The 14,955-nt window shown below is 50.5% G+C and overlaps 1 protein-coding gene across 1 annotated transcript in view; it reads right to left on the reverse strand.

Annotated features, from left to right (window-relative positions):
* The window catches only part of PREX1 (phosphatidylinositol-3,4,5-trisphosphate dependent Rac exchange factor 1), a 203,710-nt gene extending 189,056 nt beyond the window's left edge, over positions 1-14,654 (reverse strand). Inside the window, exon 1 of the mRNA XM_054466932.2 lies at positions 14,285-14,654. Coding sequence (XP_054322907.1) covers positions 14,285-14,503 — 219 coding nt within the window. The 5' untranslated portion in view covers positions 14,504-14,654. The remainder of the gene's footprint in view (positions 1-14,284) is intronic.
* Between the last annotated feature and the right edge of the window lie 301 nt (positions 14,655-14,955).

Genomic DNA, 14,955 nt, shown 5'->3' on the forward strand with positions numbered 1-14,955 from the left:
CTGTGCATTGTATCATTTAGTATAAATGTTGACTTGCCTGATTTTGTTGTTCAAAGCACTGTGGTTACACAAGAGAATGTCTGTCTTCCTAAGTGATGCATGCCAAGGTTTGTAGGGGCATCCTGTCTGCAATTACTCTCAAATAGATCAAAATAATAATAACGTGTGTGTGCATGATGGGGAGAGGGGAGAAGAAAGGAAAGGGAGAGGGGGAGTGATCAAATAAAAAGTTACCAAAAAGTTAACTCTGAAAAAAACATATTAAATAGCCCAGAAATACAACATGTTTGGTTTTGTGCCTAGACTGCCATATGCATGTAGAAATGAATAATATATGCAGCCAGGTATATACACAAAATATCATTTTCCCATACTGGGTTCCATAAGAGTGCCTGTTAGCTGAACAGACGTAAGGGAATGTGCTTTTGATACTCACACCTCCACTGTATTTACTACCTTTGTGTTCAAGGGGAAATAAATCTTTAAAACCACCCAATCAACAGCTTAGTGGGCCACTGGCTGGTGGCTGAGACCACCCAGAGCTCCCTGACGTGGCAAATAAAACTTTCCAATCCCTTTGCCCTCCCCAGTGTGGTAAGGGCAGGACGCCAAGGAACCCAGGCTGCGGCTGCCCCCACACGGGGGTTCACGATCCCAAGACACAGTCATGGCCAGGAAGGCCTCTGCCACAGAGTGGGCCCCATTCAGCCCCTTTTGCTCATGCATTCATTTCTTCCACAAATGCTAACAGAGTCCCCATTAAGTGCTAATCACCAGGGACTTGGCCATGAACACAGCAGACAAGGGCTGTGACCTCATGCAACTTATATTCTAATGGGAGAGACAGATACTAAACAAATAAATCAACAAGATAATTCCAGGCAGTGACAGGTCAAGAAGAAAATCAGCGCAGTGGTGTAGAGAAAGGGACTAGAAGGCTCTCTGAGGAAGCGGCACTTGAGCTGAGAGCTGAAAGAGAAAGGGGGGTCCTTGGCACAAATCAGGGTTCCAAGAGCTCCAGGTAATACGAACAGCAAAGGAAAAAGGCTTAGAGGCTGGAGCCAGCTGAATACAGTGCAAGAATAGAAAGAAATGTGGTGGGGCCAGGACAGAATGAACAAGGCGGGGAGATGAGGTCTGCACAGTGAGCTAAAGCTGGATCACATAATACCTTGTAAGCCATCATAAGGAGCTGGGATTCGATTAACCTCCATGTCCCACCTCCAGCAGAGTGAGGATGGGGGATGAAGAGGACTCCTTGTGCTGTTAATGTCTGCAGCAAACAAACCAGAATGAAATGGCAGGGTGTTGGAGCTAAACCCAACCCTGTCAGTAATTACATTAAATATACATAAGCTAAACAGTCTAATTAAAAGGTTGCGACTGTCAGAATGGATTTAGAAAAGCAAGACCCAACTATATGATGCCTGTAGGAGATGCACTTGGAATATAAAGACACAGAGACAGAAACGAAAAAAATGGAAAACAGTAAGCAGAAGAAAGGCGACATGGCTATAGCAATATCAGACAAAATAGGCTTCAAGACAAGGAGCATTATCAGAGATAAAAAGGAATATTTCATAAAGATAAAAGGGTCAATTCACCAGGAAGACATAATCATAAACGTGTATTTCCAGCAAGAGAACTTTAAAATGCAAAAAGTAATAACTCACAGAACTCAAAGGAGAAAAACATAAATCTATAGTCACAGATTCACAGATGGAGACTTCCAGAGCCTTCTCTCAATAACTACCAGAACAAGGAGACCAAGCATCAGTAAGGATCTACAGATCTGAACAACACTACCAACCACCTTGATCCAAATGACATTTGTAGAACACTGCACCCAGTGACAGCAGAAGACACATTCTTTTCAAATGTACATGAAACGGTCCCTAAGGTAGACTATCTGCTGGGTCATAAACCAAGTCTTAATCAATGTCAAAGGACTGAAAACCCACAGAATATGTTCTCTGAACACAACAGAATTAAATTGGAAATCACTAAACAAATGAGTTATCTGGAAAAGCCCTAATATGTGGAGATCAATGCAATCAGATGGGCTTCCTCAGTCCCCACCCCACCCTCAGAGTAAACAGCGCAGACAACATCTGGCGTAAATGTCCCCTGGGAGAAAGCAGTCAGGCATCTGTCCCATGGCCAGGTCTAAGCCTACACTCCTAGGTAAAGGGGGTACCAGGCTGGGGTAGATGCTCTGGCTTCAACCTCAACAACCCAGCTGGCAAATCATCTCAAGAGATGCTGGGGCGGCCAGGCACAGTGGCTCACTGCCTGTCATCTCAGCACTTTGGGAGTCAGCCAAGTGGGCAAATCACCTGAGGTCAGGGGCTTGAGACCACCAGCTCGGCCAATGTGGCGAAACCCTGTCTCTACTAAAATTACAAAAATCAGCCAGACGCGTTGGCACACGCCTGTAATCCCCGCTACTCGGGAGGCTGAAGCAGGAGAATCGCTTGAACCTGGGAGGTGGAGGTTGCAGTGAGCCGAGATTGCACCATTGCACTCCAGCCTTGGCAACAGAGTGAGACTCTGTCTCAAAAAAAAAGAAAAAAGGAAAAAAAAAAAAGAGAGAGATGCTGGGGGTCTGTGTACTGTGTTGGAGAAACCAGGTCTTACCAGCGAGGAAACCACACCTCATAATACAGCCCACCTGCCCCGTCTCACTCGGAATGAGCCAGAATGAGCCAGAATGAGGCCAACAGCCAATCAGTTCACCTTACTCAGGGGTCACTCTGGGCAGGGCCAGAGAGGGAGTAAATAAAGTAAAGCACCGTGGTCACGAATATGGGCTTTGGAGTAGAATAATCCTGAGTTCAAACCCACCACTGACCATTGTTGGTGGGCGGAACCCTGAGATGGCCCCAGGATTACTGCCCCCTGTGTCCGCGCCCTGGAGGATCCTTTCCCATTTCATGTAAGTGGGACTGTCATTGTGACTGGTAAATGACAAAGGCAAAGGGATTTTGCAGATATAATCAGGGTCCAAAATCAGCTGACTGAGTGGGCCTGACCTAATCAGGTAAAGCCTTAAAAGACGCCTGCGGGGGATAAAGCAGGGAGAAGAGTACAAGTACACTTCTAGGCCCTTCCTAAAGGAAGAGATTCAAAGCAAGTGATTCACCTGCTGGCCGTGATGTGGCTATGTTGTGGCAGGACCACACCCCTAAGACTCAAGGGCACCTCTAGGAAGTGAGGGTGGTCACCAGCCAATACCCTGCAAAAAATGGGGACCCCAGCTCCACAATGCACGAAACTAAATTCTGCCAACAACCCCATGCAGATCCCTCCCACGCCCCCACCCCCTCCTCACTCCAAGCATCAGATGAGATCACAGCCCGGGTCAACACCCTGATGGCAGCCTCATGAGACCTTGAGTAGAAAACCCAGTTACATTGCACCCGGACTTCTGGCCTGCAGAAACTTTGAGGTAATTAACAGGCGTTATTTTAAGCCACTAAATGTGTGGTAACTTGTTTGGCAGCAACAGATAACTAATATGCCATCTCTGTGTGATTCCAGGCAAGTGACCTCACCCTCTCTGGGCCTCAGTTTCCTCACCTGCAAAACTGCAAGGCTGTAAATGAAACAGGATGTGTAACAGCCTCACCCAGAAAGTGGGGAGCAGTGTGTTCTGTGCCCTTTCAGGTTCATGGAGGGATTTCACAGCAGGGCAGTGGGAGGTGCTGTCATGTATTTTTGAGACACCAATCTGTTTTTTCAATCTTCGGATGGGTTGCTTGGAGAAGAGAGTGAACAGCATCTTCTAGCTCCAACTTACAGCCATACCAGTTACTCCCAACTGCCTTTAGAGTGCACAGACCAATGTCCAGGGCAAGGGACCACTTGGTCAAAATAAATTCAGTCACTTATTTCAAGTCCCAGGAAGGATCTCAGGCAGTGTGTTCAAATGAGATGCTGTAACTGTTCCTGTGCAAAAAGTAGAGAAATACTAAGATTCTAAAACAGAATGTTTAAAAATAACCTCTACTAATTACTGGGGCCTGCTCAGGTGCCAGGCAGTGAGCCAAGTGTCTCAACATATTTTATAGATGAGGAAACCAAGGTTCAGAGAGGGAAAGCTTCTTGCCCAGGGTCACACAGCTGCTGAGGCACAGAGATAAGATTCAGACCCAGACAATCTGGCTAGGCCCCTGGCACTTGAGCACAATGCCAAACTGTAAAAAATTCTCCTGTGCCAAATCCCCCAGCTCACACATACCCACATAGTCAAACGACACCAGACCATCTTAGTCCCCAGAAGTCTGCACAAAAATGCTTAGCAGTTATATAATTCAAAACAATCACATCATGTAATAAAACATAGGCACATATAGAAGCAATTTTTTTCATTCAAAAAATATTTAATGAGCATCTACTATGTGGCAGGCATTGTTGTTGGTACTGGAGATCAAAATCTCTATCCTCTTGGCATGCCCGTGACATTCCAGTGAGGGAGGCAGACAATAAGCAATAAATAAGTAGAATGTCTAGCATGTTAGCTAGTGGGGAAAAAAACAACGCAAGTAAAGGAAGAAATAGTGAGGTGGGGATGTGCGGTGTCAGAAAAGACCCAGTCAAGAACATGATTTTGAACAAAGGCCTGAAGGAGGTGGAGGGTTGAGCCATGGGGACACTGGTGGGTGGGGGGAGCGCATTCCAGACAGCACAGGTGCAAGGGCCCTGAGGCAGCTGCATGCTTGGTGCACTTGAGAAAAGGCAAATGCACTTGGAGGAAGTGCACAAGGGGGTAAGAGCTACCCAGAAGATTCTGGAATTGGATAGTGGGGATAACTGCACAACTTGGTGAATATACTCAAAACCACCGAATCGTACACTTTGAAAGGGTGAGGTTTATGATTTGTGAATTCACATCTCAGTTTTTAAAACTTTATGGGGAAAAAGGAGTAATGAAAGAGGAGCTGGGAGAGCCAAGAGGGGCAGGTCTTCTGCGACATTCCAGGCCAGACTAAGGACTGCTTTTATGCTGAGTGAGATGTAACTGATTAGGGTCTCACTGGATCCCTCTGACTGCATAAGGAGAACAGAATGTGGGAGGCCAGGGCGAGATCAAAAGAGTCAACTGCAATGGTCCTGGCCATTCCGGGCTGCGTGTCCTCAGGTACGCCACTTCCCCTCTCTGCAGCTATTTTCCTCACGCAGGAAGTGGGCCTGGAAAATCCATCCCCCACGGGGCAGAGGTGAGAGCTAATAGACGGTAAAGTGCTGTTATGATGCCTATGCATGGAGGGTGGAGTACTAATCCCGCCAAACAGTTTTTAATTATGCAAATGAGCTTCCTGAACAGAAAACAAGGGGCACCTTCCTCTGTCTCAGGAAGCAGAGGTTCATCTCGCATCAACAGCCCTCCCAGCCCAGAGGCAGCTGCCTTCACATCTCATCCACATTCTGGCCACAGATGGGGGCCCAAACTCCTCTCTCGGTGTGGTTGGGTCCACTGGCCTCCTCCAGGAAGCCTGCCCTGGTTACCTGGTGACCCAGTACCCACAGGAAAGCTGAAACCCAAAGAGAGGACAGAACTAGCCGTAGGTCACAGAGCAGCCTGGGAGCAGGCAGGGGATCTGCTGTGGGAGGGGACGGTACACCCATTCCTCTCTGAGACCTTAGTAAGACCATTGTACAGTCTTGGTTTCCACGTCACCAACTGACCAATGCCATATCCAACTGAAAGCACTCTGGTGGCTCCTCACACCACCAGGAATAAAACCCAAACTGCTCACCATGCATCTGAGGCCCATGCGACCTGGACCCTGCCAACATGCCAATCTCATCTCCCCTACTCTCCCCTCCAGCCACCCTGGCCTCTTACTGTTTCTCAAACAAGCCTGGCACAGTCCTGCCTCAGGACCTTTGCATCTGCTGCTCCCACTGCCTGGAACACACTTTTCTCCACTCTTTCCACCAGAGCTCTTTCTCCTCCTTCAGGACTTGGTCAAATGTCATCTCCCTAGAAAAGCCTTCCTTGCCCATCCCATTTAAAGTAGATGCAACCATCCCTGTCACAAACCTCATTTTATTTCCTTCTGTCTGAATCCACTCCCCAGCTGTGTGGACTTGAGCAAGTTACTCAACCTCTCCCAGCTTTAGTTTCCCCATCTGCAAAATAGGTATAATGATGATATTGACCTCAGGGAGTTGCTGCAAGGGCTCAAGAAGCATGTGGCACAGTACCTGGAACACAGCAAGGCCTCAGTGGGTGTCCTTATTATGACAACTCTGGTCCTTTTCTCAAGGGATTTCTTTCTGCGATGTCTGACGATTCCCTGAGGGCAGAGACCTTGTCTGTCTTGTTCCAGCCACATGCCAGCACCTAGCACAGTGCCTGGCATACACTGGGTGCTGAATGGCCATTTATTGAATGAATAAGTCGATTAGTGGATGAAAGCATCAACTGCCCACACCCTGACCCTGGCCTCGCTCCTCCTGAGAGATGCACAGAAGCCACCCACCCTCCCAGCAAGGGGGGAAGCACAAGACCCTGGGTCCTGACGGCCGACAGCCACCTGCCTGCACCAGCTTTCAGTGGCCCCAGTCCCACCAGCCTGAAATAGCCTCGCCTCCCCTGGCCCAGAATCAAGGGATCGTCTGTCAGTTCCACCCTGGGGAAGGAACCAGGCGGGTAAACACAGATTGAGTGTCCGACCACAAGACAAAAGAAGAGCAGACAGATTCCCTTCTGGTCCTCAAGGAGCCAAGAAAATAAAAATAAGCTTAAAAATCCACACAGGGCTGGGAGGCTGGAGGGCTCTGCTTCTTCCTTGGGACTTCCTCCGGGAGGAGGGGTGAGCCCACACACAGTCACTGTACTCGCTCCCTATAGTAACCCTAGGAGCGCTGGGGTCATCCCCATTTTGCAGATGGGGAAACCGGGGCTCAGAGAGGCAAAGCAACATCTCCAAGGTCACACAGGGGAAGAGCTGGGATCTGAACCCAGGCCAGGTGGCTCAAGAGTCTGTGCTCTAAACCATGAACCGCAAGAGAGGGAGCCTCCCAGACACTCTGCTGGGTGAAAAGGGCAAACCGTATTATGCTACTTACATAAACACATCAATCTCACGTATTTCTACACAGGCATGCTAATGCCCCCACACGATCTGAGAGCACAGGTGGTAGTCAAAGGAGCTTTTAGCCCAGCGCTTCTCAACTGGGGGCTATTCTTCACACCCAACCACCTCTAGTGGATACCTGGAATATCTGGGGACATCTGTGGTTGTCACAACTGGGGAAGAGGGGTCCTACTGGCATCTGGTAGGTAGAGGCCAGCGATGCTGCTAAACATCTTACAATGCACAGGACAGCCCCCCCCGCACAGCAAAGAATGATCCAGCCCCGTATGTCGAGAGTGCTGAAGGCTGACAGACTAGTGGGATTTGCTCCAGCGCAACTGCTAGGGCCAGAAATGACCCCTGTGAAACCTCTTCAAGAGGGACTTTTGGCCGGGCATGGTGGCTCACGCCTATAATCCCAGCACTTTGGGAGGCCAAGGTGGGCAGAACACTTGAGGTCAGGAGTTCAATACCAGCCTGGTCAACATGGTGAAACCCTGTCTCTACTAAAAAATACAAAAATTAGCCGGGCGTGGTGGCACGTGCCTGTAGTCCCAGCTATTCGGGAGGATGAGGCAAGAGAATCGCTTGAACCTGGGAGGCAGAGGTTGAAGTGAGCCAAGATCACGCCACTGTACTCCAGACTGGGCAACAGTACAAGACTCCATCTTAAAAGAGGGATTTTTGATCCTGGCTAAAACACAAATCCCCAGAAAAGGATGTGGGCCACCAAGCTCTCTTCCCAGGTATCTGGGGATGGAACTCTAACAAACTGAGTGGCTACTGCCCTTAACTGGTGCTCACCTCCCCTCTGGGGCCGCAACTCATGTCACCTGCAAAATAAGGAGATTCAGACCAAATGACCCACCTGGCTTCTGTTCAAGATCTCCGAAACGCAGGGCAGGAATCAGCTCCGACCTGGCCCCATGTCTGGGGAATGATGCTGTGGGACACAGCACACCGGTTTGAGGGGCAGCCCACCCTATCACCCACCTCCCTCCAGTATTCTAGACAGCATGCCTGCGTCTGTTGGAAAAAAAGAAAAGAAGCCCCAAAAATCTGAGAGGTCAGGTTCTCCCGCAGCCAGGCATGACCTGCTTCAAACACTTAACTCTTGCAAAACCTTTAAGGGAGAGTGGCTGTGAAGCAAATAGGATGTGGGTTTCTTTATCAAAGGGAGTGGCCCCAAGCCCAACAGGTCTTCAGCTCTCTGGCCCGATAAAGGAGTATCTTTCTCTCCAAGAAAGTGCCCTGAAGTCTCAAAAGCCAGAGACACCAACCCCATTCACGTCTTCTTAAAGTGACAGTTAAATTGCTACCAGGGCAAACACCAGAATAAAAGTAGGTAGGCTTCCAGAAGGATTGTCTGAAGAATGAGTTGTAAAATCCCCATGGGATTGTCCTTCTTATAAGGACAAGGACCTGTTGATGACTTCATTCTCGTGGCCCAGAACACTGCCCAGGATATACAGCAGATGCTCCATAAATACCTGCACACAGAGAAAAGCAGTCTCATATTTTCATGGTTTTACCCATACAGAGCTCTCTGTCTGCCATACATTAAAAAAATGTAACCCATCTAAATCCTGCTGACACTCAGGTTTTTATCATCAAAAGATTCTCACTGACTTCCTGATGATGATGATGAGCCCAACACAAAGTGGCCTGCTCCAGGCTCTCCAGCATCTGAAAAACTGAAATAAGGTGGACTTTTTGACTTAATTCTTGCCCACCTGGGCAGCCCGGAGGTCTCACAGGGGCAGTAATTTTGCTCATGAACACAGCCTCATGTTGGCACAATTCAGGATAGTGGTGAAGAATGTGGGCCATGCAGCCTCATTACCTGGGTCCAAGTGCCAGTTCTGTCAGGCTGTGTGACCTTGGGAAACTGACTTGGCCTCTCTGTGTCTTTGTTTCATTTGTAAAATAGGAAGCATAAGAATACCTGCAACTTTTGAGTTAATGCTTAAGGAACTTATAAACAGGGCTTGCAAGTATATAAATATTACCAAATTGTTACCACTATTACTATTGCATTAATCTAATAACCACGTTGAAAATACAATTCTTCCTGTCGGCTTCTTAAAAAATATATTCGCATACATATGCATAATTGTATATAAAAAGGGTATTATAAACAGGATTTTACTTCCTTATCTTCCTGGTTGCCTTTCCGCATAAGATACACATCCTTCCATCCTTTTCTCCAACCTACTGTCACCTTATACATATAACACACATGTGTATATTATGGTTATTGTTTATTTTCCAAAAGAACTGTGTTACATATACCTCTCAGCATCCTACTTTTCATATGAGGACCACGTGAAAATCCCCCCAAGTCACTGGGGAGGTCCCTCTGCCTCAATGACTGTAAAATCAAAGACCTTCCCCCACCCCAACCACCCGTGGCATTTCTCCCTAGTGTGAGACTAGGAGTACAGAATCTTTTAAAACAGAAAAAAAATAGTGACAACAAAAAACCACAGTTTCTTGTTTGGCAAGCGGAGCTCCAATGAGAAGAAAAACTTTTGTCTCCTCCCTCCAAAAAGCAGAACCACAGAAAGCATTCTGGGAGCTTTCTGCCCACAATCTCTGTTCCTCAGAGACCCCCATCCTGGTCAGTTCCGGGCAGACCCTCTGTGTCTCTACAGCTCTCTGTCCTCAGCCACGGGGAGACCTTCGAGGAGCTGCTGACCGACTCCCACCCACAGGCCTCTCTGCCCACCCACCCAGGCCCTCTCTTCTCTTTCGACCACTGCCCAGCTGACACACCCATCATGGGAGTTACTGGCACCTGCCCCTGAGATGCCTGCCCTTGGCAGGTGGGCCCAAGGCCTACTCAGCCTCCTCTAGGGGAGTGGGGGGCCTTTGAGCTCCAAAGAGCTGCATATCCCCCAAAATACCTGCACAGCATTCCAAACACCCAGTGCGCCTGGCACTGTTCTAACAGCTTTGACCTCAGGCTCATCCAAGCTTCACCACATCCCTGTGACGCAGGTGCTACACTGTGACCGTTGGACAGATGTGGAAACTGAGGCACAGAGGAAGTCAGTGATCAGCCCAAGGTCACCTACAGTCCAAGTGGAGGAAGCCTGGATTTGAACACCAGCAGCACGACTCCAGAGCTTCACTCAACCCTCGTGCCATGAACAGACCCGGAGCCCAGAGCAAGAACTCGGCAGCCTGCCATTTCTATCCGTCCACAGTTCTGCCCATTCTGTGGAGAAAAGAATGGGAGTCACAGAGAGGAAGTAACAGGAGGAAGCGGAGGTGGAGGTGAAACATCACACAGACCTGGGTTCAAATCCCAGTTCTGCCACCTTAATAAATCATGTGCCAAGCCCTTCCTGGATCAGCCAAAGGCAGTCTATGAAGTGGCTGGGGACATGAGTTCTGGGGTCAGGCAGCCTAGGATCAAATCCTGGCAATGCTGTCCACCTGACCCAAGGCAGCTCACTTAGATTCACTTTGCCTCAGTTTCCTCACCTGTCAATGGGGATAAAAACAGCGTCCCCTTCATAGAGAAAATTAAATGAGTTGACACATGCAAAGTGCTTAGAATGGCAAATGATGAATCAAAGTCAGTTCCTGCACAGCAATGACTGTCATTGTTTTCATCATGACTAACACTGCCCAAAGCACACGGGGAGCACCCCACATAGCCAGGGCCTCGAAATGATTCGAGCCAAGGTTCTGAGTGAAAACCCCGGGCACTGTTTCCCCCAAGACTGATCCAGCATCTCTATGAAAGGGCTGTCCTTGCCTTTTCATGATTCTTTAATAAACACAAGCAAAACACCAAACTCAGAGGACTCCCTGGAGATGAGGGAAGGAGTGCAACCCAGTTCCTGAAGGAGATGGGGAAAGATGGGAAGATTCTCAAGGAACCACAAAGCTCTCGGCCTGGAACCAAACAAAACCTCTGGTTCCTGTGGCCGGAGTTTAGGGTGTCAAAAGGAAACTCACTCAGAGCCCCCATCCTCCTCTCAGTGCTGACTTAACTCAGACCTCACTTCCTCCAGGAAGCCCTCTCTGATCACCCCTGCTCTCTGGATGCTGAAGTCCCATAACCCTAATTATCTCTATTATTTAATTTTCCTATAACAACAATAGTAATCAATATTTATATACCTTACTGCCACTGTTCTAAGTGCTTTACATCAATTTCTATAACTCACTTATCTTCTTTAAAAACCTATAAAATAGGACCTATTACCATCCCTCTTTTTACAAATAAGGCTCAAACAGGTTAAGGTGTTTGCCCAAGGTCACAAGTCCAAGGACTTAACCTCAAGCAGTCTGGTTCCAGAGCCTTGCACTTGGATTGTTTTTTTTAAACACCCATTTGGCCATCCTCCACTACACTGTCCTCTCCTTGAGGACAGAAGCCACACATGGCCCCTATCACGGGGGTTACTTTCCATGGTTTCCATGGGCTGATGGGACCTTCACACCAGGGACACACGGAGACCAGGGTGGTCCTTTAAGGCCTGCCTCTAACCACATGGAAATAAAAGCAGGGAGGGATTACCGTGCATTCTTCCAAGCCAGGAGACAGCGGGGAAAATCCCTTAGCAAATATAAAGGCTGAGAAGAGAGACTGGAAAGACAGAAGAGAATCACAACCTGAGGCTGCCAGCCTTGCAGCCATGGAAAGCCTTGGTAATTAGCAGTTCCTGAAGCTCTAAGCCCCAGGTTAGTTTTGAAACCTTGGGATGTTTAGGGGCCATTCCTGACAGGCCAAGATGAAAGAGGACTCCTGTGGCTCACAAACAACGTATGGCTGGTCAGGTTACACAATCTGTCTGTTTCTGGCACCAGCTTGGGGACACACAAAAGGCCCAGGCAGAAAGGAAGCCCTGATTCCCCACTCCTTGTTTCACAGGTGGGGAAACTGAGATCAGGACACGTAGCATGATTGGTCCAAGACACGTGTCCAAGTCAGAACCAATTCATGTCAGAACTGACACATCAGATACAAAAAGAAAAATGTGATGAAGTCAGCAAATGTAAAGTGTCAAGGAGATAATGTGAAAGTAGGGAAATCTTTTTTTTTCCTGTTTCTTGAATAATAAGAATGGTTGGCTCCAATCAATTTCCATTATTCCAGCTTCCTCCAACTCTACACACGTGGACGATTTAAAACCACAGTTAACTCAAACACAATCTAGATCTGTTCTAAAACGAAACACACCATCTAGGGCAGGGGCGTGGGAGGGAGAGGTATATTTTCTTTCCCATTAATATAAAAATTGGTTTGTATTTCCTGTTTCTCTTCCAAGCAGAGGAGCAGGGAGTGGCTCAGAAGGAGAAGTCAGGAGTTCCCTAGAATTTATTTGACATTGCTCAGAGACACCAGGGTTGTCTACACGTTTAATTCAGAAACTGCCAGCTTCTAACTGAACAAATTCTTCCCCCACCCCCCACCCCCAAAACTGTGAGAGAAGAAGGGATGGGAAAGAAAGCCAATCGTGCCTTATTCTTACAGGCCTTTCTAGAAGGGTCCTTTGGCCAAATGGTTTTCAATGCTTCTGCACAACCCCCTCTCCCACACCCCCCTGCCCCCAGTACATCTCCTTTCACAGGCAGAAGGGCTCTAGTCTGGGGCTGTCTACTCTCTGAGTTGGAACTCTGATCTCACACAGCCTCAGCTGCACCCCTAAGCCATGGGGAGCCCCAGAGGACCCCAGAGTCTCCCTCTTTCTCCCAAAGACTGGGAGCTACAGAGCCTGGCTCTAGGGTCTTTGAAAGAGCCACCCCCACACCAGCCCTTCCTGAACCAGGATTAAAAGTCTTCCTAGAGCAGAGAAGGGGAGTAAATGAGGCCCCAGCAGGAGGCACGGAGATTAAAGACTTTAGAGTCTCCTAACTTCCATCCAAGGCTCTGCCCCGTCCCACCCCCTCCACCCCCTGGCCACTTTTCTCACTTCCTAGGAGAGTAGGGAAGTGGCCCCTTCCTCCCGCTCACAGAAAAAAAGCAAAAGAAAAATGCAGCATAGAATAGGGGTTTAGAACACCAGCTGGGATCGTCCCGGTTCAAAGCCCAGTACCCTCACTTAATCAGCTGTGCGATCCCAGGCAAGCTACCCGGCCTCTCTGGTAAACTTTCCCAATCTTAAAAACGGAGGAGGCAGGGCCCAGTAGCTCACGCCTGTAATCTCTGCACTTTGGAGGCCGAGGTCGGCGGATCACTTGATGCCAGGAGTCCAAGACCAGCATGGCCAACATGGTGAAATCTCCTCTCTGCTAAAAATACAAAAATTAGCCGGCCGTGGTGGCTGGCGCGTGTCTGTAATCCCAGCTACTCGGGAGGCTGAGGCAAGAGAATTGCTTGAACCCGAGAGGCAGAGGTTGCAGTGAGCCCAGATTGCACTGTACTCCGGCCTGGGTGATTGAGGGAGACTCCGTCTCAAAAAAAAATTTTTTTTAATTAAAAATGGGGGAAATATTCGTCCCTACTTCATAGGCCGCCTGTGAAGGTTAAACCTGCTAATTAATTACACATGTAAGGTGTCTGGCACATAGTAAGTGCTCGGTTGTTATTTTACAAAGTCTGAGGCCGTGGTTTTGCACTTGGAGATGGGGAGCTGAGGGGGTGGATGCAGTTAGGGAGCCTCAACTGCCGAGTCTTAAGTTCGAAACCCACTCTCCCCGAACTCCAGCAAAAACCTGGGCATGGGGGATTCTACCCTGGGGTTCTGTCAATCCCCGCCCCTCCTCTGAGCTTCAGGTTTTATCCTACTCCATCAACGCGCAGGGACGCTGGGCTCTGGGGCTCCTACGGTCTGTCCTAGATGAGTGGTGCACCGGACGCGAAGTTATTCCTGGGAAAAAGACGCAGGAGCGCCAGCTCCCGGCGCCGGGGTCCCCAAGCCCCTGCATCGCGGATGTAACTAATTTTAAAACTATTTGAAAGGCGGGGAGGGGGAAGAAAAGACAAAAGGGCAGCGCGCGCCGCGGGGAAGTGGAGTGCGGGAGAGCCCCGGTAGGAGCAGCACCGTGCGCCGGCCAGGGAGGGATGCGACGCGACAGCTCTGGAGGAGCTCGGATCCCCCCCCCCCCGCTTTCCGCGCGCCCCGCGGGGCGCCCCCGAGGCAACTCTCCACCCACGGGGACCACGGCCACAGGTTGTGGGGACCGCAGCGGGGCGAGCGGCTGGAGGAAGAGCTGTCCCCGCGCTGCCGAGCGACACTCACCGACTGCAAGAAGCGCAAGGTGCCCACGTAGTCCCTCTCGGTGCCCAAGATCTCGTTGAGGACGCAGAGGCGGAGGCGCAGCTGGCGCTCGGACTCCCGGGCGGCCGCGCACGGGCCGGGGCCGGAGCTGGGCGCCGCGGCGCCAGGGGTCCGGGGGTCCGGGTGGGCGCAGTCCCCGGCCCCGTCGCCGCCGGGCTCACTGCCGCTGGGCGCCTCCATTCTAGCGCGGCCGCGCGGCGCAGGCTCCTTTCCCCGCGCGGAGGTCGCGCCGAGCGGCAACTCAGGCGTCCAGGCGCCCCATCCCGGACGGGGCGCGCCGGCGGGCCGAGCTCAGCGGCGGGCCGGGCTCCCGGCGCGGCGGGCTGGACTGGGGGCCGGGCGGCTGGGCCGGGGGCGGAGGCAGCGCGCGGGGGCCGGGCAAGGGGCGGGAGGGGGCGGCCCTCGGGGCTCCCAGACGGCTGGCCCCCCGCCCCCGCGCCAGGGACCGTCTCCAAGTGCCACGCCGCGCTCGGCCGCGGAGGCGCTCTGCGCGTGCACGGGGCCCCTGGAGACGCGGCGCGGCGCTCGGCGCCTCCGTCGGAAGCTCGGGGGTCGGGCGGGAGCCTCCGGAAGGGCCCCTCGGAGCCGGGAGTCCGAGGCCGCGCGCACGCCAAGCCGAGCGTACCAACTCT

The sequence above is a fragment of the Pongo pygmaeus genome, chromosome 21 (genome assembly GCF_028885625.2).
Source record: "Pongo pygmaeus isolate AG05252 chromosome 21, NHGRI_mPonPyg2-v2.0_pri, whole genome shotgun sequence".
Lineage (NCBI taxonomy): Eukaryota > Metazoa > Chordata > Mammalia > Primates > Hominidae > Pongo > Pongo pygmaeus.